Source organism: Nicotiana attenuata, unplaced genomic scaffold (genome assembly GCF_001879085.1).
Source record: "Nicotiana attenuata strain UT unplaced genomic scaffold, NIATTr2, whole genome shotgun sequence".
NCBI classification, from domain to species: Eukaryota; Viridiplantae; Streptophyta; class Magnoliopsida; order Solanales; family Solanaceae; genus Nicotiana; species Nicotiana attenuata.
The window spans coordinates 81936-107307 of NW_017671986.1; the positions used below are offsets into that span (position 1 = coordinate 81936).

The 25372-nt window shown below is 40.0% G+C and overlaps 2 protein-coding genes across 2 annotated transcripts; one reads left to right on the top strand and one right to left on the bottom strand.

Moving 5' to 3' along the window:
* The first annotated feature begins 11897 nt into the window (after positions 1-11897).
* Positions 11898-16668, top strand: LOC109211188 (pentatricopeptide repeat-containing protein At3g09040, mitochondrial). Its single transcript, XM_019374690.1, has 2 exons — positions 11898-15691; positions 16580-16668. Exon 1 carries the CDS (start codon positions 12106-12108, stop codon positions 15217-15219), a length of 3114 nt encoding a protein of 1037 aa, XP_019230235.1. The 5' UTR covers positions 11898-12105; the 3' UTR covers positions 15220-15691; positions 16580-16668.
* LOC109211189 (G-type lectin S-receptor-like serine/threonine-protein kinase At1g11330) lies at positions 16170-23031 on the bottom strand. The gene is made up of 7 exons (XM_019374691.1): positions 21226-23031; positions 18120-18224; positions 17821-18020; positions 17526-17736; positions 17179-17422; positions 16889-17039; positions 16170-16778 (listed from the first exon to the last, which is right to left on the bottom strand). The coding sequence occupies exons 1-7, from the start codon at positions 22547-22549 to the stop codon at positions 16488-16490; spliced, it is 2526 nt and encodes an 841-aa protein (XP_019230236.1). The 5' UTR covers positions 22550-23031; the 3' UTR covers positions 16170-16487.
* Between the last annotated feature and the right edge of the window lie 2341 nt (positions 23032-25372).

Sequence of the window (25372 nt, forward strand, 5' to 3'; positions counted from 1 at the left end):
TTAAGTAAAAGCAAGGTAATTAAAAAGCTATAATTTTATTACTAACAAAGCAAATGTTGTAGACAAGATTGGAAAGGTCTAGGGTGTTGATTTTCCCTATTGTCGGAATCTCCCCCGCTACTTTTCCTATAAATTCACCCAAGTATTCTCTACCGATCGTGAGTACTTTGAGTGTGTAGCTCTCTCTCGAGCAACTACCACAATTTACTAGATGTATTCTCTCGAACTACGCTAGCTGGCACTAATTCACCGCTCACTACGGACACACCAAGGTTTCGTTATCTCTAATCCCGCCTTTAAACCCTCCATATTGATCTCTCAAATACGTTAGGAGTGGTGTTGTTCAACAACTACCTAAATGTGTACTCTCTCTCGAGTAGTACACACTAAATAGGCACAATCAATTAAGGGCCCTTCAACTAACAACAACAAGAATATAGTTGAATTAGTAGAGAAAAACAAAGGGCAAATTTATATTAAACATAGTGAAAAAATCATCCTTCAATAGGTTCCATCAAACCCTAGATGAGAATTTAGCTACTCATAGTTGTTTGCACAAATACAAGATTAGAATTCATAACAGTGGAAAATTAGGAAGAAAGAGGAAAAAACGTGAAGTTGAATCCTTCTCCTTGCTCCATGTGTGTTCTTGCCTCTCCAAAGTCTTCTCTCCCTCCAAAAAGTGGCTAGCTTTCATATTTATATGGTTTAGGGTTGATTTGGGTCGAATTGGCTTCTCCTAATTCGGATAGGAAAAGTTGCATTTTTCTGCTCCGGTCCCGGTCTGGCGAAGTGACCCTCACTTCGTTGTCCGAGACTTTCCTGATTTCTTCTGCTTCGGTCATGGTCTGGCGAAGTGACCCTCACTTTGCTGTTCGAGACTTTCCCGATTACTTCTGCTTCGGTCCTTTTCTGGCTAAGTGAACCTCGCTTCGTTGTCCGGGACTTTTCTCTTCAGCTTTTTTTTTATCAATATTTCTCCCGTTTGATCTTTTTCTGCGCAAGTTTGTTCATACACATAAGAAAAACGTATTGAGCATATTTTCACTTCAAAAGAGATGTGAACTCCCGCAACTCACACACGAAATAACACTCAAAACATGCACTTTTTACCCTTTATCACCACCCCGCACTTAAACTTTTGCTCGTCCTCGAGCAACTTAAAATTAAGCACATAAGCAAGAAACACCTTTCAAAACATACTCAAGCATCACACCAAATGACAATGGTTTATTGCTTAGACCTCAGCATATGCACTCTTCATACCTTTCCTCAAGTTTTAAACTCATGCCAAGATTATTTAAAATATTCGTGTGGCTCTTTCTAATATTCTCGCCTCAAAACTTGACTCTAATGCATTCCACACTATGACTCGCTCCTTGTGCCAACTCAAAAATCAAGGTCTCTATCAATTCTTTGCAAATCATGTGCCCGCACCAACAAAACATAGAGAGAAAGTAGTCCACACAATCAAATATAATTTCAAGTATAATTTAAGGACTCTCAAATTGAAAGAATTTGCTCACTCTCACAAAGAAACTCTTATGCCACCCAAGTTCGTACCATAGGCTTGCCCGTAGTGTAAGTCTCTACTAATTTAAGCTCGCAAAGCCTAGGATCAAGTAGGACTTTAGAGGTTGTAATGTAGGCTAAGGGACATGTAGGATATATTTGAGAGAATAGTGACTTACCCTCCTAACCACTTTAATACAATACACTTTACTTTTAAGCACCTTCTTGTCATGACTAATTCGATGTCTTGCCATGAAACCATGCACATTTAGGCCCTTCTTCATTATGCACATCGACATATAGATACTCATTAGCCTAGACAAAGATATGAGAGGTGTTATTATTTTTTTTCACTCTCTTTAATTTGGTATTTCTGGCTAGTATTTTTTTTGTTATACACAAGTCCACCTTTTCGGCCTTTCTATGGTTCCACTCAAAAGCTACCCACTCTCTTTCTTTACTCTTCAAGCCGCTTAAGTGCTTTCGGTGGTAAAGGTCCAACAAGATTTGATTAAGAACAAAAGGGATTCGGCTTGTAATGTGGTTTCCAAAGAAAAGGCCAGCAGGCTCAAAAGGGGTGACTACAGATAATATAGCATTGGTAGGCAAATAGGCAAACTAGTCAATCAAAGAAAGCCTATATCACTTCTCAAACTTACAACACTTAATCATTTCGCCTTGACTCACACACATGGCAAGTTCTAGACTCACAAGGATGGAACAGAGTACACTAAAGTCTCACCTCACACAATGCACATGACTCACTTAGGACGGCTCGGACCTGACACTCGAGTTAAAGCAACTAGCACAGCCATCATAAACTTTTAGCATACAGAAATTAATCACAAAAGTCTAGAGATGAGCCTCGGTGCCAAAAGAAATCCACACATATTGTCAAGGCATGTAATTATAGAGATCATGAAGAAAGTACTTAATTCAAATGCTCAAGCTTCTTCCAATTCCATTGTCAGTTCAACCAGAAAATAAAATAAAAGAGAAATAAAAAAAATCTTTTTGTATTTTTCTTTAGACTTTAATCCCTTAAGAAAACTGTCTAGGTAATCCATCTTCAGAGAAAGTCCACAATTCTTTACAAAGTTTGAAAAAAAAAAAGATCTACCCGGTTCAAGAAAATGACATCCTCGGGAAAGAACTGTGGTTTAAAAAAACTCGGGATTAAGCCACTACGAAAAAAACTACTACAATTATACAACTACAATGGCTATAAGAGTGATCGTGCAGTTCAAAATGTATCACTAGCAATTAAGCACATGCCACAAAAATTAAAGCCAGACACCCCACCCCATACTTAAGAATGTGCATTGTCCTCAGTTGCACAATATCACAGAAATACAAATAAGCAAGATCAAAAGTAGAGTGGGTGTCAGAAACTCCTTCAAAATCACTCGGGTCGAGGTGAGGACCGGCAGTGAACCTCGGTCACAGCGGCTAGTCCTGGCTCCTCTGCAATAGTGCCATCAGTAGCACTTAAATCAACTGTCTGGAGCCCCTCTGCATCAGTCTGTAACTTGATAGTTATTCCATGTTAATTAGCACAATTCAACAATATGTGAGTAAGGCACACCTCAGTTATGCCTAAGTTGGCCGCGGATGATACTTGTCTTTGAAAGAGCACAATTGAAGTTCATAAGACACCCAACGGCCACCCCACACATAAAATATGTTCGTATTGCCAATAAGGTAGGTTAGCTACTCAGACTTCACTAAACCTCACCAAAAAATCATTCGGACAAATCATCGAACACTTATGTGCACAACTTTTGTTAAGCTTCATTTGGTTCAATTTTCCAATAGTGTCATGACCTAAGGGAACGGGCGAGTTTTTTTTTTAATTTTATAAACTAACTAGAAAATAGAAAAATAGAAAAGAAAAAAATTAAGATATTACCTGGGGTCGCACCAGGACCGCGCGACCTGGAGACGCGCCCCTTTACCTGTTCAGTTATGGCCAGTCCCGGTCTCACGAAGCCATGGGCACTTTGCTATCCCTTCTTCTCTTTTTCTTTCTCTTTTGGTCCCGGTCTCGAAGTGTGACACACTTTTCTGTCCCCAGAAGTTTTCTCCTCAACATTCTCGGTCTCGGTCTCGCGAAGCTAGCTTTGCTTCGCCGTCCCCCGCGTTCTTTTTTTGTGACTAAACGACAATGACAACTAGACGAAAACAAGAAAATTGGTTGCCTCCCAACAAACGCTTGATTTAACATCGCGGCACGACGAAGTACAATATTACAATGGGTTGCCTCCCACGAAGCACCTGATTTAACGTCGCGGAATGACGCAGACTTTTCGGTTATACTTCACTCGCATATTGAGGTTCGTTCAATTGTATGACATCTTTCTCTCCTTTTTCGTCACTCATTCCGAGGAAGTGTTTAAACCTTTGCCCATTCACTCTAAACCTATTCTTCCCATCATCGGACTCAATTTTTGCAGCTCCATTTGATAGCGCCTGCACTACTCTGAATAGTACCGACCATCTAGATTTACACTTGCCCGGAAACAACTTTAATCTCGAATTATATAGCAATACCACGTCTCCAAGTTTAGAATTTCGCTCAAGAATATTTTTGTCATGCATCATCTTTATTCTCTCCTTATATAGCCTTGTACTCTCAAAAGCATGACAACGGAACTCGTCAAGCTTGTGCAACCTGTGACTCTACTTGTACCTGTTATTTCCATGTCGAGATTGAGCTGCCTCAATGCCCACAAAGCTCTATGCTCCAACTCCACAAGAAAGTGACACGCTTTCCCAAATACCAGTTTATATGGAGACATGCCAATTGGAGTTTTAAAAACGGTACGATAGGCCCAGAGTGCATCGTCTAACTTTTTCGCCCAATCCGTTCTTGTAGCATTCACGGTCTTTGTCAACACACTCTATATTTCTCTATTCAACACTTCCACTTGCCCGCTTGTTTGTGGATGATATGGGGTGGCAACCTTGTGGCGAACACCATATTTTTCTAACAACTTTGCGAAAGCTCGGTTACAGAAGTGAGTGCATCCATCACTGATTATTGCCCTTGGAGTGCCAAACCGGGTGAATATATTCTTTCTCAAAAAACCAATGACTCCCTTTGCATCATTTTAGGGAGTGCCACAGCTTCCACCCATTTTGACACATAGTCCACAGCTACAAATATATACTTGTTGCCATATGAGCTGACAAAAGGCCCCATGAAATCGATTCGCCATACATCAAATACTTCCACCACCTCCTGTATTGGGTTCATATGCGTCTCATGTCGACAAGAAATATTCCCGGTCCATTGGCATTCATCACAACCCTTCACCCAAAGATGTGCATCTTTGAACAATGTCGGCCAGTAGATGCCCGACTTCAAAACTTTTGCAGCTATCCTTACTCCCCCGAGATGGCCACCATATGAGGATGCGTGACAAGCCTGCAAAACAGAAAATTGGTCTGTCTCGGGGATACATCTCCGGATCATGTTATCAATACAAATCCTGAACAGATAAGGCTCATCCCAATAATACGTGCGGCAATCATGAAAGAACATTTTCTTTTGAACAGAGGTGAGGTCATATGGGACAATACCGCTCACCAGGTAGTTTGCAATGTCTGCATACCATGGCGCTACCTCAAGGCTCGTAGCCAACAGTTGTTCATCCGGGAAAGTCTCCACAATCTCTTCCACCTCAACCTTCATCTCTGCTCCTTCCAGCCTAGACAAGTGATCAGCCACTTGGTTCTCCGTTCCCTTTCGGTCACGGATTTCTAAGTCAAATTCTTGCCGCAGCAGCACCCATCGAATCAGGTGTGGCTTTGACTCCTTCTTCTCAATTAGGTACCTGAGAACAACATGGTCGGTATAAACAATTACTTTCGAGCCTATCAGGTAATAAGTATGACCTGAATTTGTCAAATGTGAACGCCACTGCTAGCATCTCCTTCTCGATCACTGTGTAATTAAGTTGGGCACCACTCAAGGTTCTACTTGCATAGTAGATTGGATGCATGACTTTATCTTTTCGCTGCCCAAGAACTGCTCCCACAACATAGTCGCTTGCATCACACATCAACTCAAAAGGTTGCGCCGAGTCAGGTGCCACTATGATTGGTGCGGCAGCAGCCTCTTTTTGAATTCCTCAAAAGCTACCCTGCAGTCATAAAAAAAAATAAAGGGGGTGATCTTTTTCAAGCAATTTACATAAAGGGTTAGCAATTTTAGAAAATCTTTAATAAACCACCTGTAGAAGCCAGCGTGACCAAGGAAACTTCTTATGGCCTTGACGGAAGTGGGTGGAGGTAACTTCTCAATTACATCAACCTTAGCACGGTCCACCTCAATGCCCTTACTTGACACTAGGTGTCCCAAGACTATACCTTCCTGTACCATGAAATGGCATTTTTCCCAGTTCAATACCAGATTAGTCTCCATACACCTCTTCAATACTCTTTTCAAGTTCATAAGGCAATCATCAAATGAGTTCCCCACCACTCAGAAGTCATCCATGAAAACCTCTATTATATCCTCTACCATATCTGTGAAGATGGCCATCATGGACCTTTGGAATGTGGCGGGTGCATTTCATAGGCCAAACGGCATTCTCCGAAAGGCATATATGCTATACGGACAGGTGAACGACGTTTTCTCTCTATCCTCCGGGGCAATAGAGGTCTGGTTATACCCCGAGTATCCATCCAGGAAGCAAAAGTGGGACCTCCCCGCCAATCTATCTAGCATCTGATCAATGAATGGCTGCAGAAAGTGATCTTTTCGGGTGGCCTTGTTCAATCTTCTGTAATCAATGCAGATTCGCCATCCCGTGACTGTTCTTGTGGAGATCAACTCGTCGTTCTCATTTTGCAATAAAGTCATTCCACCCTTCTTTGGCCCACACTAAACTGGGCTGACCTAGTTGCTGTCAGAGACGGGGAAGATTATTCTCGCATCTAACCACTTGATCACTTCGTTCTTCACCACTTCTTTCATGTTGGGGTTCAGCCTTCTTTGATGTTCTCTGGAAGGTTTGTGCCCATCTTCCAGTAGAATCTTATGCATACAAAATGTTGGGTTGATACCCTTTATGTCTGCAATGGTCCACCCAATTGCAGTCTGGCACTCCTTCAGAACCTGCAAAAGTTGTTCTACCTGCACATCTAACAAACTAGATGAGATAATAACAGGTAATGTCGAACTAGGTCCTAAGAAAGCATACCTGAGGTGAGACGGTAAAGGATTTAGCTCCAACTGTGGTGGCTCTTTAATTGATGGCTTAGCTGGAGGGGTCTTTCTTTCTTCTAAGTGTAAAGTCTCGAATTCGAGCTCTCTTTTCTAGTACCCTTGGCCTTCAAGGGCCAAAACCCATTCCGCCAAGTCCTCGCCATCTACCTCTTATAAGTTCATCAGGAAGGCTACTAGAGGGTCTTTTGCATTCAATGCCTCACCTTCCTCCTCCAGAATCACATCCACGACTTCAATCAAAGAGCAGTTAGCAAACTCACTGGTCGCTGCATAGACTTCTGCACATTGAACGTTATTTCTTCATCGTTCAGTCTCATCTTTAGCTCCTAGTTTCACAATCAATCAGAGCTCTCCTTGTGGCCAAGAAAGGCCTTCCCATTATGGGAATCTCCTCGTCAACCTGGCAGTCCAGAATGACAAAATCTATCGGGAACACAAACTTTCCAACTTGCACAAGTACATCATCAAGTATACCTGATGGCTTTTTCACCGTCCGGTCAGCTAGCTATAGTAACATGGATGTGGACCTTGCTCTTCCAATGCCTAACCTTTTATATATAGACAATGGAATCAAGTTTATGCTCTCCCCCAAAATCACACAATGTTTTAGCAAAAGCATAGCTGCCTATGGCGCATGGAATTGTGAAACTTCACGGGTCAGATAACTTTTCAGCTACTGGTCTTGTCACCACATCACTACAAGTCTAGGTTAATGTTACAGTGGCCAGGTCTTGAAAATCAAACTTGCGAGACATCAAGTCCTTCATCATTTTTGCATAAACCTGGCATCTCTCGCAAAACATCTATCAGAGGAATGTTCACCTGAATTCGCTTCAACATCGCCATGAATTTTTTGTGCTGCTCATCTTTCTGATATTTAGCCAACCTCTGTGCGAAGGGTGTTGGAGGTTGCTTCATTCCTGTGACTTGAGTTGAATCCTTCTCAGACACTTTTTCTGATACCTTCTCTTGCACTTGCTCAGTCTCCTTTTCCACCTCTTTTTCTTTGCTGGTTTCCTCTTGGGCCTGTTGCACTGTTACCTCAGTTAAATCAATTGACTCATCTATCTCAAGTGGTACTAGCACAAGTGTTTCAGTTGGTTGGCTTTCTCGAGCAATTTCTTGCTCTAGATCAAGATCTCTACCATTTCTCAGACCTACAGCGATCAACTACTTCGGGCCCTGCTCTTTTGGATTGACGTGTGTGTCCGCAGGTAATGTCTTGGAGGACGATTATTAAGAGCCATGGATATCTTCCCTAATTGAACCTCAATGCCCTTGATAGTTGTGTCATCTGATACTACCTTTTCTTGTAGTTAGTGGACCTTTTCTTCCATCTTCCCGCTGGACCCAATGAGCTATTGTAGTATTCCTTTAATTTCGAAAAACCCATCATCTTGTCTCTCTATATGTTGTTGTTGAGGTTGTTGATAACCTAACTGTTGATTCTGCTGATTGTATCCCTGTTGCCTTTGATACGGTACAGCATGACCTTGTGGTCGTATAGCTCTGAGATTATTATTGTTATTGTTGTACTGCTGCTGTGCTGGTCTATACTGCTGATTCTGTTGTCCCAATTCTTCCCACCTTGTATTTGGCCCCCAAAGTTGCTCACATAGTTCGATTTCTCTTGGTAGTTCTGGCCGTCACTTTCACCGCTGACAAGCACACATATGGTTGGTTAATGCATGGTGTGCATAATCCTCCATGATTCGTATCAACAATGTGTACCTACTTCTGGCCTGATTCATCAATCTTCTTGGTGAGGATACTCATTTGAGTCATCAGAGTGGCCATATTCTCGGCTATAGAGTTGTTCGGGTCCAGCGCTACTGAGTGAACTACATGGGTGATTGCAGTGTCTCTTGTCATCCATCCTGAGTTTCGAGCCATTTTATCAAGCAGAACCTTACACTCTCTGAATGATTTGCTAAAAAATGCTCCATCTGCTGAAGCATCAACATTGGCTTTCAAGCTGTCTGCCAACCCCATGTAAAACCTCTGTCCCAACATCTGATCTGGAATACCATGGTGTGGACACTTAACCAGTATCCCTTTGAATCTCTCCCACATCTCTTGCAATGTTTTAGCTGGTTTCTGCCTAAAGCTCAATATCTCATCAACTTGCTTGACAGTCTTATTGGGTGGGTAGAATTTATTCCAAAAACTGCTTGACTAATTCCTCCCAAGTAGTGATCGAGTTTATGGGGAGTGAATTGAGACAATTCTGAGCCTCTCCCTTCACTGAGAATGGACCCCGAGAACAATCCCTTGTTCTGCAATAAATGTAGCATGTTGTTTGTGATTTGAAATGATTCAGCTTGTATCTGAGGGACTGCAATTGCGGTTTCCAGATTTTCAGTGGTGGGTTGTGCCCAATCATACAAGGCTACTTTGGCACAAGAGGTGCCACACCCTGATTTTCGGGCCATTCGCATTGTTTATGTTGTTTTGATTGTCATTGACGTCCCCCATGTCTAGTTCGATTGTTCTGTTGAGTTCTGTTGTCGTTTGTCTTTCTTGTTTGCTCGATTTAGTGTCCTGAAAGCTTTTTCAGGGTTCGGTAATGCTTCGTACAATTCACCAGTTCTTGAGGAGTTTCTAGGCATGCACCTGTAACACACAAGACTACAGACGTTAGAGTTTCAATATAATGAATTTCAAGTCTAGAAAGCTGACTAAACTACGAATCCTAGCTATTCTTCTAGTCGTAATTAATAACACTGTTGATTCCCCGGCAACGGCGCCAAAATTTGATCACGCCCAACTATGCCTCCTAAGAGGTCTAGCGAATGTTGCATATATAATTCGATTTACAAGTCTCGAGTCGAATCCTACAGGGAATTAACCTACTAATTACAACCACTAGTTTCGCAAGAATTCAAGTAATCAACCTTCAAAAATATTGAATAATAAGTTGATTGTTTATTAACTAAAAGCAAGGTAATTAAAAAGCTGTAATTTTATTACTAACAAAGCAAATGGTGTAGACAAGATTGGAAAGGTCTAAGGTTTTGATTTTCTCTATTGTCGGAATCTCTCCCGCTATGTTTTCTATAAATTCACCCAAGTATTCTCTACCGATCGTGAGTACTTTGAGTGTGTAGCTCTCTCTCGAGCAACTACCACAATTTACTAGACGTATTCTCTCGAACTACGCTAGCTGACACTAATTCACCGCTCACTACAATTGTACCAATGCTTCGTTATCTCTAATCCCGCCTTTAAACCCTCCGTATTGATCTCTCAAATACGTTAGGAGTGGTATTGTTCAACAACTACCTAAATACGTACTCTCTCTCGAGAAGTACACACTAAATAGGCACAGTCAATTGAGGGCCCTTCAACTAACAACAATAATAATATTGTTGAACAAATAGAGAAAAATAAAGGGCAAATTTATATTAAACATAGTGAAAATATTATCCTTCAATAGGTTCCATCAAACCCTAGATGAGAATTTAGCTACTCATAGTTGTTTGCACAAATACAAGATTGAAATTCATAACAATGGAAAATTAGGAAGAAAGAGGAAAAACCGTGAAGTTGAATTATTCTCCTTGCTCCAAGTGTGTTCTTGCCTCTCCAAAGTCTTCTCTCCCTCCAAAAAGTGGCTAACTTTCATATTTATACGGTTTTGGGTTGAGTTAGGCCGAATTGGCTTCTCCTAATTCGGATTGGAAAAGCTGAGTTTTTCTGCTCCGGTCCCGGTCTGGCGAAGTGATCCTCACTTCACTGTCCGGGACTTTCCTGATTTCTCTGCTTTGGTCCCGGTCTAGCGAGGTGAACCTCGCTTCGTTGCCTGGGACTTTTCTCTTCAGCTCTTTTTTTCACCAATTTTCTCCCATTTGATCCTTTTCCGCGCAAGTTTGTTCCTACACATAAAAAATACGTAATGAGCATATTTTCACTTTAAAAGCGATATGAACTCCGGCAACTCACACACGAAATAAAATACAAACACACTCAAAACATGCATTTTTTACCCTTTATCAATTGAACAGTGACCTCGTCCTCGATTGCACCCTTGGTTCGAGCCCAGTCGTGAATGAAGAACAGATCAAGTGAGCAAAGTTCTTAACAATAGCTAGAAAGTAAAAGTAAACTTTTATTTGGATTGCGTGTTACAATGTGTCAGATCGAAGAAAAACTTTTCCTTTATATAATAGGAGAATTTCAGTCCTAGTACAAGTCTAAAAAGGTAAAAATCTTCTTTTCCCGAAATTATTGGTCCATAGTTGATTCTGAACGAGATTCACGCCGTAATGCCCGATCGAGGGAGACTATTACGGCCCCCTATCAGTTGTGCATAACTGTCCACCGCGTCTCCCCAGGTCTAGAAGTTATACTTGGTCCGAGGTGCGTTGCTTTACCGTGTCCGATATCGGATATATCGTCCATCCTTCCCGGGTCTCGATACGATGTGTCTCTGGCCCCGATTACAATCTCGTGGATCCGCGTTTCCCCTATGTTCTTTCATCGGGGAATCGGGGTAGGCATTATCCCTGATTTTACCCGTACACAATTTTCAGATAAGTAACTTTAAAAAAACATTCTGTAGAATAAAGAACCAATCTGCTTCTTTCATTCCAAATTCAAATAAAATATGCTATTTAGAATGAATTAAATCAAACGGTAGGTGGAACAATAATGGTGTTACTGTTGACTTGCTGGAAATACCAATTACCATGACCCTGAAGGAAAACACGTAACAACAGAGATCCAAATTTTTTGGCCACGGCTCATAATAAAGACGGATGCTTCAAATGCTCACCAAATATGGTCGTTGAAATTTAATTAAGACTTCAGCTCATCATTTTTTATCTCCTATGGAGTAATCGTACAAAACTTGTTTTAGTGTGTTCACTGAAACGAAAGAGAGACTTAGTGCGATGGTAAATTTATTTTCGTGTAACCTATAGGTTACGGGTTAGAGCCGTAGTACTGGCCATTAATGTATGCATTTAGATTAGACCGTCTACACCATACTTTTTGAGGTGCAGTTCTTCCCGTACCCTACATCCTCTAGTGTTCACTAAAATCAATCTTTTATTAATATTATTTGTCCTTATCAGCAAGAACAAGTGCTGCTCGGGGATTACTCTTATCAAATTATGTAAAAGCTTAGAACTTAATATAGGAGAATTTCATTGTGTGCGAGACAAAAAGTTAAAGAAGAGTTTTAACTTTTTTGATATTGTCATTACTATCAAATTATGTAAAACTGATTACAGATAAATTATCTGTAGTAATAGTAAATTGGGAAGTGACCTGGTAATTATTGTAGTAAGACTTTCTCTATACATATTAACCCGCCAAAACGGCCCAAACGAATTTCTGTCCGACTCGTAACCGAGTCGATGCGTCACAGAACCTCTCTTAAGCTTTTCCCTCTCAGAAAACATTCTCTGCTTCTCCATAGCCGTTGCAAATTCTCGGCGACACAGCCCCGAATTGAAAACCCAAACCCCCTATCATCTCCAAATATTCTTCTTTACAACAATCTCCTGAAAATATGCCACCAGGAATGCAAAAAACTTCAGTCCCGCCATGTGCTCGACGAATTGCCCCAGAAAGCAGCACGTGCATCGAAAGCTTGCAAAACCATCCATGTGCAAAGCCTGAAACATGGGATTGCATCACAAGATCATCTGGGGAATGCCATTGTGGATTTATACGCCAAATGTGGAGACATGGTTTCGGCTGAGAAATCATTTTTTGGGCTCGAAAACAAGGATAGCATGGCTTGGAATTCGATTTTGTTGATGTATTCGAGACATGGGTTGTTAGAGAATGTCGTAGAAGCTTTTGGGTCAATGTGGAATATTGGTGTGTGGCCGAATCAGTTTAGTTATGCTATTGTTTTATCCGCATGTGCTAGGCTAGTGGATGTTGAGCTTGGGAAACAAGTGCATTGTAGTGTGATGAAAACAGGGTTTGAGTTTGATTCCTTCACTGAAGGTTCTCTTATTGATATGTATGCAAAATGTGGTTATTTGATCGATGCTCGGAGGATCTTTGATGGGGTGGTGGAGCCGGACAATGTTTCTTGGACTGCAATGATTTCTGCTTATGTAAAAGTAGGTTTACCTGAAAAAGCGATGGAAGTTTTTGAGGAGATGCAGGAACGAGGGTGTGTGCCGGATCAAGTGGCATCCGTGACCATCATAAATGCGTGTGTGGGATTAGGAAGGCTTGATGACGCTCATCAGTTGTTTTCGCAGATGGCTAGTCCGAATGTTGTGGCATGGAATGTGATGATTTCAGGGCATGCCAAGGGAGGGAAAGAGGTGGAAGCTATACAGTTTTTCCAGGACATGATTAAAGCTAGCATTCGACCCACACGTTCTACCTTGGGAAGTGTTTTCAGTGCAATTGCAAGCGTAGCAAATCTGTCCCTTGGCTTACAGGTTCATGCTTTGGCAGTTAAGCAGGGATTAGAATCCAACGTCTACGTAGGTAGTTCTTTGATTAATATGTATGCCAAATGTCAAAAGATGGAAGCTGCAAGTGAAGTATTTAACAGCTTGGGAGAGAAAAATGAAGTGTTGTGGAACGCATTGCTTGCAGGTTATGCACAGAACGGCAGTGCTTGTGAAGTTGTCAAGTTATTCAGGAATATGAGACTTTCTAGTTTTGATACCGATGAATATACTTACACTAGCATACTGAGTGCATGTGCTTGTTTGGAAGATGTGGAAATGGGGCAGCAGCTTCATTCTATTATCATTAAGAATAAATTTGCATCTAATTTATTTGTCGGAAATGCTGTAATAGACATGTATGCCAAATGTGGTGCTCTAGGTGATGCCAGGCGACAGTTTGAGCAAATGCTAACTCGAGATAATATTTCTTGGAATGCGATAATAGTTGGATATGTTCAGCAAGAAGAAGAAGAAGAGGCTTTTATCATGTTCCAAAAAATGGTATTGGAGGGAGTTGTTCCTGATGAGGCATGTTTGGCTAGCGTACTCAGTGCCTGTGCCAATATACAAGATCTCAATAAAGGGAAACAAGTTCATTCCCTGCTGGTGAAATATGGCCTAGAAAGTGGCCTTTTTGCTGGAAGTTCCCTTGTTGACCTGTATTGCAAGTGTGGTAATGTAACTTCTGCCAGTGAGGTTTTCTTTTGCCTTCCTGATCGAAGCGTGGTGTCAACTAATGCTTTAATTTCTGGTTATGCTCAGACAAATATTAATTACGCGGTGCATTTATTCCAGAATATGCTTGTTGAAGGACTAAGACCTTCAGAGGTGACATTTGCTAGTATTCTTGATGCATGTAGTGGCCAGGTTTACATGCTTGGGAGGCAACTGCACTCTTTCATTTTAAAGCTTGGGTTTTCATATGACGATGAATTCTTGGCAATCTCTTTGATAGGCATGTATTATAACTCCGGAAGATTAGAAGATGCGAGATTGCTTTTCTCAGAGTTTACAAAACTAAAGAGCCCAGTTCAATGGACTGCTATGATATCTGGCAATATTCAGAATGACTGCTGTGAGGAAGCTTTGCTTGGTTATCAGGAAATGCGCAAGTTTAATGTCATGCCAGACCAGGCAACTTTTGCTAGTGTCCTAAAAGCATGTTCGACCTTGGCTTCTATGCAGGATGGCAGGAAAATCCACTCTCTCATTTTCCATACTGGTTTTGACACATATGAATTGACCGCTAGCTCCCTAATAGATATGTATGCTAAATGTGGGGATGTTAAAAGTTCAGTGCAAGTATTTAGTGAAATGGTGAGCAAAAAAGACGTTATCTCTTGGAATTCTATGATAGTTGGCTTTGCAAAAAATGGTTTTGCGGAAGATGCACTGAAAATCTTTGAAGAAATGAAGAGAGCATCTGTGAAGCCTGATGATATCACATTCCTTGGGGTTCTCACTGCTTGTAGCCATGCAGGAATGGTATCTGAGGGTCGTCAAATCTTCAAGGATATGACTAGCCGCTATGATGTTCGGCCACGAGTAGATCACTGTGCCTGCATGGTTGATCTGCTTGGTCGTTGGGGTAATCTCAAAGAGGCAGAGGAGTTTATTGAGAGATTAGATTTTGAACCAGATGCAATGATTTGGTCTGCTTACCTTGGTGCTTGCAAAATCCATGGGGATGATATAAGGGGGCAGAAGGCTGCTGAAAAGCTTATTGAGTTGGAACCCCAAAATTCTTCTTCATACGTACTGCTATCTAATATATATGCTTCATCAGGCAATTGGTGTGGGGTTAACTCCTTAAGGAAGGAAATGAAAGAGAAAGGAGTGAGGAAGCCCCCTGGCTGCAGTTGGATTATAGTGGGGCAGAAAACAAATATGTTTGTTGCAGGGGATAAATTTCATCCGCGTGCTGGTGAAATTCATGTACTTTTGAAAGATTTGACTGCATTAATGAAAGATGAAGGCTATTTTTTTGATATAGGATCTGTAAGGGATAGTGATCAGCTTGAGTCCATTTTATCTTCATCTCAAGAGTAATCGAAGACCCAAGAATCTATGTTAGATAGACTCAAGCAGAGCTATCCTAGTGATCCTTTTGGCGGAACTGGGTGTTTTTTCCCTCTTGGCGAACTGGATGCTTTCTTATGCTTCATTTAAAATGTCACCAGTCCACGCTTAAACCCATGAAATGTACACTAGACAAGCTCTGATACTGAGAATCTATGATGAAGTTCTCCCATTGGTTGGCTGAAGACCTGTCCTGAAGGATAGTTCCTTGAGTGTTGGCTTTAAGAGGGTTCAAATGTTATTTTCGTTCAACACAATTTCTTGATGCATGACAAAGGAACAATACGGCTCGCAAGGTTCTGAGTCTTATTTTAATATTTAACAGACAAGTTGTGGACACAAATATAGCTTCAAAATCCTGCTCGAAGTGATGAACCACTCTAACTGATTATCTTGAAGAATTTTGAACGTCTACACTACCAAAATCCTTGCTTAACTTTCTGTAAGTTACAGCTATTACCTGCTAACAAGTGGTCTTATTTTCTTGTCTTAATGATACGTTCTCCAGAATAAATTGGTCACATTAGTCAGTAAGGCTATAGTGCTATCTTCATGACTGGAACCTATCTATAAAAATATCTTTTTTGTTTCATCTATACGTTTGGTGTAAAGATAAGATTCATCTTTTGAAACACAACTGGAGTTCATACACCCTCATTCTGCATTCCTTTGACACCATCTTGACATAAAATTAATGAAATCATTGACTTAACCAAAAAAAGGATGCCGATAATCCCTCCCCTATAGTTCTCGATAGGAGGAAAATAATCAAAAGACCTAAAATTTAATAGTTGATTACTTTCTTTTTCAGCCTATGTTTATATTATCTTTCTTTTTAATCTCTCATTGCCCTAGATTTCTTTATATGAATTTGCGTCAGTCAGTCGACATTCAAGATATGCAATTAACCAACATCATGGCAATAGAATAGCCAAACAGGCAACTCCAATAAATATCAAACTGGAAGCTGCAAACTACTTACACCTTGATTGTTCTTCACAATTGGACAAGACCATCACCAAGGAATACGCCATGTGATCCTTGGATATAAAAATCACTAGAAGAAACTGACATCAAATGCATTTTCCCACAAACATAAATGACCACATTCTGGGAGATTGGTCACAGCCTACGGTCTAAAAAAATTAGGATTCAAACTTGGACAAGGACAAGGATGGTAATCACAGTGAGGGTCCCAAACAGATAAAGAAGCTTAGCAGTTAGCAGATATATTAAAGTTAACGTCCTTCAACATTCGAAATAGAAAAAGAATTTCTGGAGCAAGGTGAAAAATTTGAATCATCAGCGCTTCCGTCTTTGCTATATGCAGGTCGCTTAGGCGAAGGAAGAATTGTGTCATTGCAGAGCGTGGAAACAATTGTAGCTGTATTTGGCCTATCATTTGCATGTTCTTGCACACAAAGCAAGCCCACAACGATGCATCTAACAACTTGTGTTGTTTCAAGTGAACCGGCCACCCTTGGATCCGGTAAATCCAGTATCTTCCCTTCATTCCAAAGTTGCCATGCCTAAATTCATTGATGTTTCACTTTTAATTAGTTCTGTCAAGTGAACTAGTAGTATGGAATAGAAGAATATTTAAATATGAGAAAATGAAATATCCTTCCAGTTTTTTTACATGTTCCAGGAGGTTGAGAGAGTCTTTGGAGTGAGAAAAGCTGTTGTTTCTTTTACTGCTAATAATCTCTAACAATATGACACCAAAGCTGAAGACATCCGACTTCTCAGAAAACATTCCTTGTATTGCATATTCAGGGGACATGTAACCACTGCATTGGAGCACGGAAACTTAATACTCTTTCAGGTCATGACATTTGGTACATAAATATATATAATTAAGACACGACCATGGTGTGGGGGAAGTACAATTTAGTTCAGATGAATTTCACTGCGATGAACAATACTTACTAGGTACCAGCAATCCTGTTGGTATTTGCTATAGTTTGCTTCCCTCCAAAAATCCTAGCCATTCCAAAATCTGAGATTTTGGGATTCATATCTTCATCTAAGAGAATATTGCTTGCCTTGAGATCTCTGTGAATGACTTTTAGTCGTGAATCACGATGCAGATAAAGAAGCCCTCTAGCAATCCCTTCAATGATGCTATATCGTTGATTCCAGCTCAACGCCGCCTTATCATCAGATCTTGATCCTGCCAAGCACACAAATTAATGACAGAAATTTTGTTGCTTTGGATTCTCAACTCAGTAACCATCATTCATCAAGAAAACTATTACTCTTCTTAATTAGCTCACCGAAGATGAAAACATCTAAGCTTCTGTTGGACATGTATTCATAGATGAGCAACTTTTCCTCCCCATGAATGCAAAAGCCCATCAATTTGACTAAGTTTCTGTGTTGAAGTCTGGAAATTAGTGTAACCTCATTTTTGAACTCCTCTATGCCTTGTCCTGAGCTCCTCGAAAGTCTTTTTATAGCAACCTCTTGTCCATTTGGTAATACCCCCTATATATGAATCACACATGACTTCAACTTATAAGCAAATATGTTTTTTTCTGCTGAAGGATGATTAAAACACGCACATGATACCTTGTAAACAGGTCCAAATCCCCCCTCTCCAAGTTTATTCCGAGGGCAAAAGTTTTTAGTAGCAGTTTCTATGCACTTGAAGCTGAAAACTGGTAACTCTGAACTGCTACCTTGAGTAAAACTTTTATGAAGCAAATTTGCTGCTGAAGTGTGTTTTGAAGCTATCCTTCCTCTGCAAGAAGGGATTAAACTCCCAATGCCTGATCAAAGCTAGTAAAAATTAAAAATTGTCTCCAAAAGGTAGCAAAAAGTTGTGCCTCTGAATCGCTTAAGATCTGTAATACTTGAATGCGTTTTACCAGTTTTTCTGATCTTCAATATATATAGAGTGCAACCAATAAGAATTAGGCCTACTGTTGCTGAAACAATAATTGCAATACGGGCTCCCATTTGCCTCCCCTTATCTGCATAACAAAAGGCAACTCGATATAAAAAATAAAAATAAAACATGAAGCCTAAATGTGATGCAACAAAACATGATGTCTCAGGTTCAAATTCCAGTAGAGGAAAAAAACTACTAGGTGATTTTTTCCCATTTATCTAAGCTTTGGTGAGCATAATTTCCTGATATCTGTGCTGGTGAGAGTTTGCAGGTACCTGGTGAAATAGTTTAGGTGTGCGCAAGTTGGCCCATACATCATTATCATTTAAAAAAATCTAGAATGTGAATCCATCAAATGATTAGAGATGGATAACATAGGCATAGTACTAACCTTCGTGTTCATAGAAAACAACAACAACAAAAAAAAAAAAAAAAACCAGTGAGTTCCCATAAGTGGGGTCTGGGGAGAGTAAGATGTACGCAACCTTACTCCTACCTTGGAAGGCAGAGAGGCTATTTCCGATAGACCCTCGGCTAAAGAGAGGATTAAAAAGAATGACAACAAGTACGAACAACAACAAGATAAAAAGAAAACCGAAGCCAAGATAACTGTTAAAAGCTAGGTAGTAATAGCAATCTATGAATAAAAAGATATCATACTAACACTAATGCTATCGAACTGAGGAAGACAAAGGAAATGCTCGGCTACCTACTAATCTTCTACCCTAATCCTCGACCTTCATACCCTCCTATCAAGGGTCATGTCCTCAGTAAGCTCGAGCTGTGCCATATCCCGCCTAGTCACCTCTCCCCAAGACTTCCTAGGCCTATCTCTTTCTTGATACCCACCAAGGTTAACCTCTCACACCTTCTAACTGGGGCTTCTATGCTTCTCCTCTTAACATGCCCGAACCATCTCAACCTCGCCTCTCGCATCATATCCTCCACGGGGCCACTCCCACCTTATCCCGAATAAATTCATTCTTAATCTTATCTAACCTGGTGTGCCCACACATCCACCTTAATATCCTCATTTCAACTACTTTTATCTTCTGGACATGAGAGTTCTTGACCAGCCAACACTCTGCCCCATACAACATAGTCGGTCTAACCACTACCTTGTAGAACTTACCTTTAAGTTTTGGTGGCACATTCTTATCACACAAGATTTCGGAAGCGAGCCTCCACTTCATCCATCCTGCACCGGTACGATGAGTGACATCCTCATCAATCTCCCTATTACCTTGTATTATAGACCCAAGGTACTTGAAACTTTCTCTCCTGGGGATGACTTGTGTATCAAGCCTCAAATCTATGTCCGCTTCCTGGGTAACTTCGCTAAACTTGCACTCCAAGTACTCCGTCTTGGTCCTGCTCCGCTTGAAGCCTTTAGACTCAAGAGTCTATCTCTAAACCTCCGGCCTTTCCTTAATGCCACCTGTATCTTGTAAATCAGAGCTCATCATCTGCAAATAACATACACCATGATACCTCCGCTTGAATGTATCGCGTCAACACATTCATCGCCAAAGAAAACAAAAATGGGCTAAGGGCTGATCCCTGATGCAACCTCATCACAATCGGGGAGTGTTCTGAGTCTCCTCCCGCTGTCCTCGCTTGTGTCTTAGCTCCATCATACATGTCCTTAATCACCCTAATGTAGGCTACATGCACACTTTTAGCCTCTAAGCACCTCCATAGAACCTCTCTCGATACTTTATCCTACTTTCTCTAAGTCAATAAACACCATATGCAAGTCCTTCTTCATTATCCTGTACTGCTCCACCATTCTCCTCACCAGATGAATGGCTTCCGTAATCGAACAACCCGACATGAAACCGAACTAGTTCTCGAAAATAAATACACTCCTCCTCACCCTCCCTTCCATCACCCTCTCCCAAACTTTCTTCGTATGACTTAGCAACTTGATACTCCTATAGTTGTTGTAATTGTGGATATCACCCTTGTTCTTGTACAACGGAATCATCATATTCCACCTCCACTCTAGGTATCTTCTTCGTCCTAAAAATGACGTTAAACTACCTAGAGAATCATTCCAAGCCTGCCTTACCTGCACTTTTCCAGAATTCTACCGGGATTTCGTTTGGCCTGGTTGCTCTATCCTTGCTCATCCTACGCATCGCCCTCTTGGCCTCCCCCACTCTTATGCGCCTACAGTACCCAAAGTCTCGTTGACTCCCGGAGTGCTCCAAATCACCCAGCAAAATGTTCCTATCCCCCTTTCATCCAAGTTATGGAAGTATGACTGCCACCTCCGCCTAATATGTGCCTCATCCATCAGAAATCTACCCCCCTCGTCTTTAATGCACTTCACTTGATCCAGATCACGGGCATTCATTTCTCTCACTTTGGCCAGCCTATACCTATACAGCTTCTTATTCGTGGCTTTCTCCCAAGCTCTTCATACAAACGTCCAAACGCCGCAGTCTTAGCCGCTGTAACCGCTAACTTCGCCTCATTCTTAGACTTCTTATACCACTCTCTGTTGGATCCTCTTCTCCTCCTCGTCTATGCTCTCTACTAGCTTCAAATACGCTGCTTTCTTGGCTTTCTTTGCCTTGGACCTCTTCAATCCACCATCAGTCTCCTTTGCGGCCACTAGAGAAATCCTTCGAGACCCCTAACACCTCTCTCGCAACTTCTCTAATACAGTTTGATGTCATGGTCCACATACATCTCGCATCTCCACTGTTCCTCTAGGCCCCCATAACCAATAACTTCTCCCCCAACTCCTGAGCTTTGTCCTTAGTCAAGGCATCCCACCTGATCCTAGATAGACCAGACACAACCCTCTTTTTCCTTGTACGCATGATCGCCAAGTCCATAACCATTAGCCTATGTTGAGTCAATTCTCACTCGGGATGACCTTGCAATTCGTGCATAAACCTCTATCACACCTCCTAAGAAGTAGATAATTAATTTGGGTCTTGACCACCGTATTCCGTGTTCATAGAAAAGATAGAGAGGAAAAAAAAGAAGACAAACCAAATCCAAATTGAATTGAAAATTTCGTTCAAGGATTAATAGAATGAGATGTTTATAGAGAAGATTGGTGTATTTACCAAGTTGGGAATGTGCCAGCCGAATGTATAGTTTCTCTCCACCATGGGAGAACTCTTGGAGATCAATCAGATCTTTTCCCCAAATCATGCAGCCTATTCCATCCACATAAGCATATGCCAAACAAGAACAATTCTTCAAGCAAGAATCTTGGCATTCCATTTTATCCCAAGTAAGTAGGTAATGTGAGAAATCTGGTAGTTTCATTCCTGAAACTGGTAAAAATACATCCCTCTTTCTCTCATCATCATCAGAATTTGGACTTGTCTCCTCACACTGGAATTTTGCTCTCCGAACACAACCACTAATCCAATTCCCCTTGTTCCATTCACTCATAGACTTTGGTTCATAACCCTTGAAACATTTGCATATTGGTGAATCATTATTCTTGCAACTACCAAAAGGCCCACATGTGTTATACAAGTCACATTGACCTTTAGGTACTACCTGCATCTTTAACCATTTATTATTTTCTGCATCCCAATCCATCTGAATTATCGCTCCCGAGGAATCTAAGTATATCAATATTGGAGAAGAGTAATTGAGTATACCATAAGAAAAATAAACTGTCTCCCCTTTATTATCAGTAAGTAGTTGAAAGCCATTGCTGTAGTCTTTAGTCATGCTAGGCACTCCTATGAAACTTCCCCGATTCCACTGTCCTGATCGAAAATGCTTCAACGAGCCATTTAAAACAATGACTTGTACAAGTTCCTGAGGATCCAACAGTGCGATGGTAAAACTTCCCAATGATGGATTTGTATCATCTTTCCAAGATGTAACAATTATTTGTTCCCCTGTTCTAGTATTCAGACCTATCTTCATACGAGGCAAGAGGGCGTCAGATGGATGATTGAAGCTCTCCCATAACACTACTGATTCATTCAACTTGTTCTCCCGAAGAACAAGATTCCCCTCATCAGTGAGTACAGCCTTAATAATGGTGTTGTTGGATGTTAAACTAAGTTGTGTAGACCAGACCACTGGCATACTATTTTTATCATGATCTACAAGGACCAAATTGCCATCACTTTCAATCATAAGAACTCCATTTGATCCAATTAATGGTCTTTCACGGTTTGCAACCCATGCAACTTTTTCAGTTGGTAATCCTTTGTACCATATTCCTACATATCGCCCTTGGGATCCATTAGGACTGAAGAATCCAAGCTCAAAGATACCTCCTGCTGAAACTATAGTTTGACCATCTACAACTTGTTCATTCATTGATATGGTGTCTGTTGCTAAACAAACTTGATGTATGAGTATAGGACATAGGTAAGGAATTAGAACGACTATGATTAACTTTCTGATAGTGCTAGCCATGTCATTCCAGATGCTAATTCTCACAAAGAAATACGGCTAATTTGTGCTGCTTTGCTTCATTTATCTCCATAGTCGGTTGCGGATACTGGATGGTTAAACCCAACACAAAAAAAAAAAAAAAAAAAGAAAGAAATATTTTTGAAGCATCTCACTGAAAGTCGACAGAATTTGAATACAAAAAAACTATGTGGATACAATATGAATTAATGTCATTCTCAAGAAAGCAGTTTGTTACATCGATTATGATTTATGAAGTATTCCTTGTGAAATTTTGTGATATATTACTAGGTCCAAGGATGTTAGTTATTAGACCAATGTGAATAATTTTTTTGTGGGTTTTCTTCCAAAGGACGTAATACATTGCAGGTGGAAAAAGACAGGCTAAATAGTTAATCACGAATGATGTTATATGTGGGACTATTTTATACTTGAAAGTTGAAACATGGTCATAAGTCATAACACCAGAAAGTCAAACTCTTCAATACAAGAACAATACACATATGTGGCATTGCTTTTTTCATCGGCAAATTTGCTTTAAAAACAATTCATTTAGTGTTAGAGCGAATTGACCTATTAACCATCTAGAATTCGTAGCTGACTATCCCGAAATCAGGATTCATGCCGCATTCCCTGCAAGAAATTCTCCATTTTCAAGGCTCGAATCAGGTATCCCGACCATCCCAACCATCCATCGTGTTAGGTGTTTGTCCAGATTTTTTTACCATAATTGGTTTCCTATCTCATGAAGGAAAGGACCACATATTTACCATAATTGGGTTTTTCTTTTCCTAGAAGGAAAATATAATTCTTCCATATTTAGCTAGTCCCTTTTCTTGTAGGAAAAAGTTTGGAGTTCCATAAATTGAAGATCCGTCCTTCTCATTCAGTAGCATCCACAATGTAGCCATATGGGATTTGAGAGTCGTGTTTAGGGGGAGAACTTTACGGGGCAAGTGTTAGTGTGTCACTTGTGTTTGCCTCTTCGTAAGGTTGTTCTCTCGATATTTTGTACTCTCTTTTATTATAGTGGATTGCTTATTTCCGCCGTGGACGTAGGTCAGTTGACCGAACCACGTTATATGTTTATGTCTCTTTTGGTATATTTCTCTTTGTTGTATGGTTTATCGTTGTTCAAGGTTTGCTTTGCTAGCTTCCGCATGACACCTGATTTTTTCGGTCCTAACACATCGCACCAATTGGTGGTATGTAAAACCAAGTTGTACTTAATTAGTACATAGTATTTCAGTCTTTTGTGGCCTTTACACTTCTTTGAGAAAATAACTTGGAAAGGTTAACTTGAACATAGCAAGCCTGCACAGTACTAATAAGATGGAACAATATCTTAACACCATGAGAAACATCACAGTTATATCAGTAATATAGAATGGTATCGTTAACTTCTTTGCAGTGAAGAAAATTGAAGCCAGAAAAAAGAAGTGAAAATGCATCAGAACACATTCAGATTTTTCTACTGTTTTTGCAAGGAAATATGGTAAAAACTGAAAAGGCCAAATACATAAGCGGCCCTTAATGTTTTCTTCAACTTCGTTTTGACACTTGAATTAAGGCTTGTTCCTACTAGACATTCCAATAATATTCAAAGTGTACCTATTGAACACCTCTTTACCAATCAGTTAGAAAAATATAGTTTAGGGGTGTATATGGACCAGGTTGATTCGGTTTTTACCAAAATCAAACCAAACAAATTATATCGGTTTGGATTGGTTCGATTTTGTCAGATTTTTCAGGGTTTTCGGGTTTTTTGTTACTTAAATATTATTTCAATCTTACTTTGTTAAATTTTTTATAAGTAAATATATGTTTAGTAAAAATATAAAAAATTGACAAACATATTATCTATTAAAATATTCTTATGAGAGAATTTTCTTAGTAACACATAATAGTTATTTTTTTAGTCGTCTGACAATAATATTTCGTTGACGTACACTTTCAAGGTTAACCGAATTTAGTAATTAAACATAAAAATCAATATGATACCTAAATAATAATAATCACTTCACACTCGAAAAAGATATAACAATTTAGTAGATATTAATATATGATATGAATATGGAAGAACAAAGAGATTGACGCATTTCAGTAACACTTGGTGAGAAAGTGATCATACAACTCATTATTTTAAGTTAATAAATATGGAGCGCTTCATATACTGTTAAATATTATATCCTGCTAGATAATCCAAAATATTTCTAGACATTTGTTAAAGAAAATTCTATATAAAATCTTAAAAGTATATATAAAAATTATATATTTATATGTCGGTTTGGTTCGGATTTTTTTACTCAATACCAAACCAAATCAAACCAAACCTAGTCGGGTTTTTTAATCGGTTTGGTTTGACTTTTGGGTTTGGTGCGATTTTCCGGTTTGGTTTGTACACCCCTAATATAGCTTATTTATTTGGCCAACTAAAAACCAAACACAAAAATTAACAAATGACCAGATCAAATACATTGATCTTATGTACTTCCATAGCAAGTGATGCAGGAAGCTTGACTTTAACAATAACCCTTGACTCATAAGTCTCTAAACCCTTATAATATTACACTGATAATAGTAATTATAAACACCTAGGAAAGGAGAGGAACTTTGCTTTCATGTAATAATCATGGCACATATTTGCAGCACTCCATGTTTGATGATAAAGCACTCATGCGTTCTAAATATAAACAACTCATCGAGCACTACGCAAGAGACTTCAATTTGGAACAATATGATTCCTTGTTATTATTCCACATCTAGAAAAGCAGATGGAGGTATAAATATTATTCTAGAAACTAGGAGTGCTTATCGGACGGATCA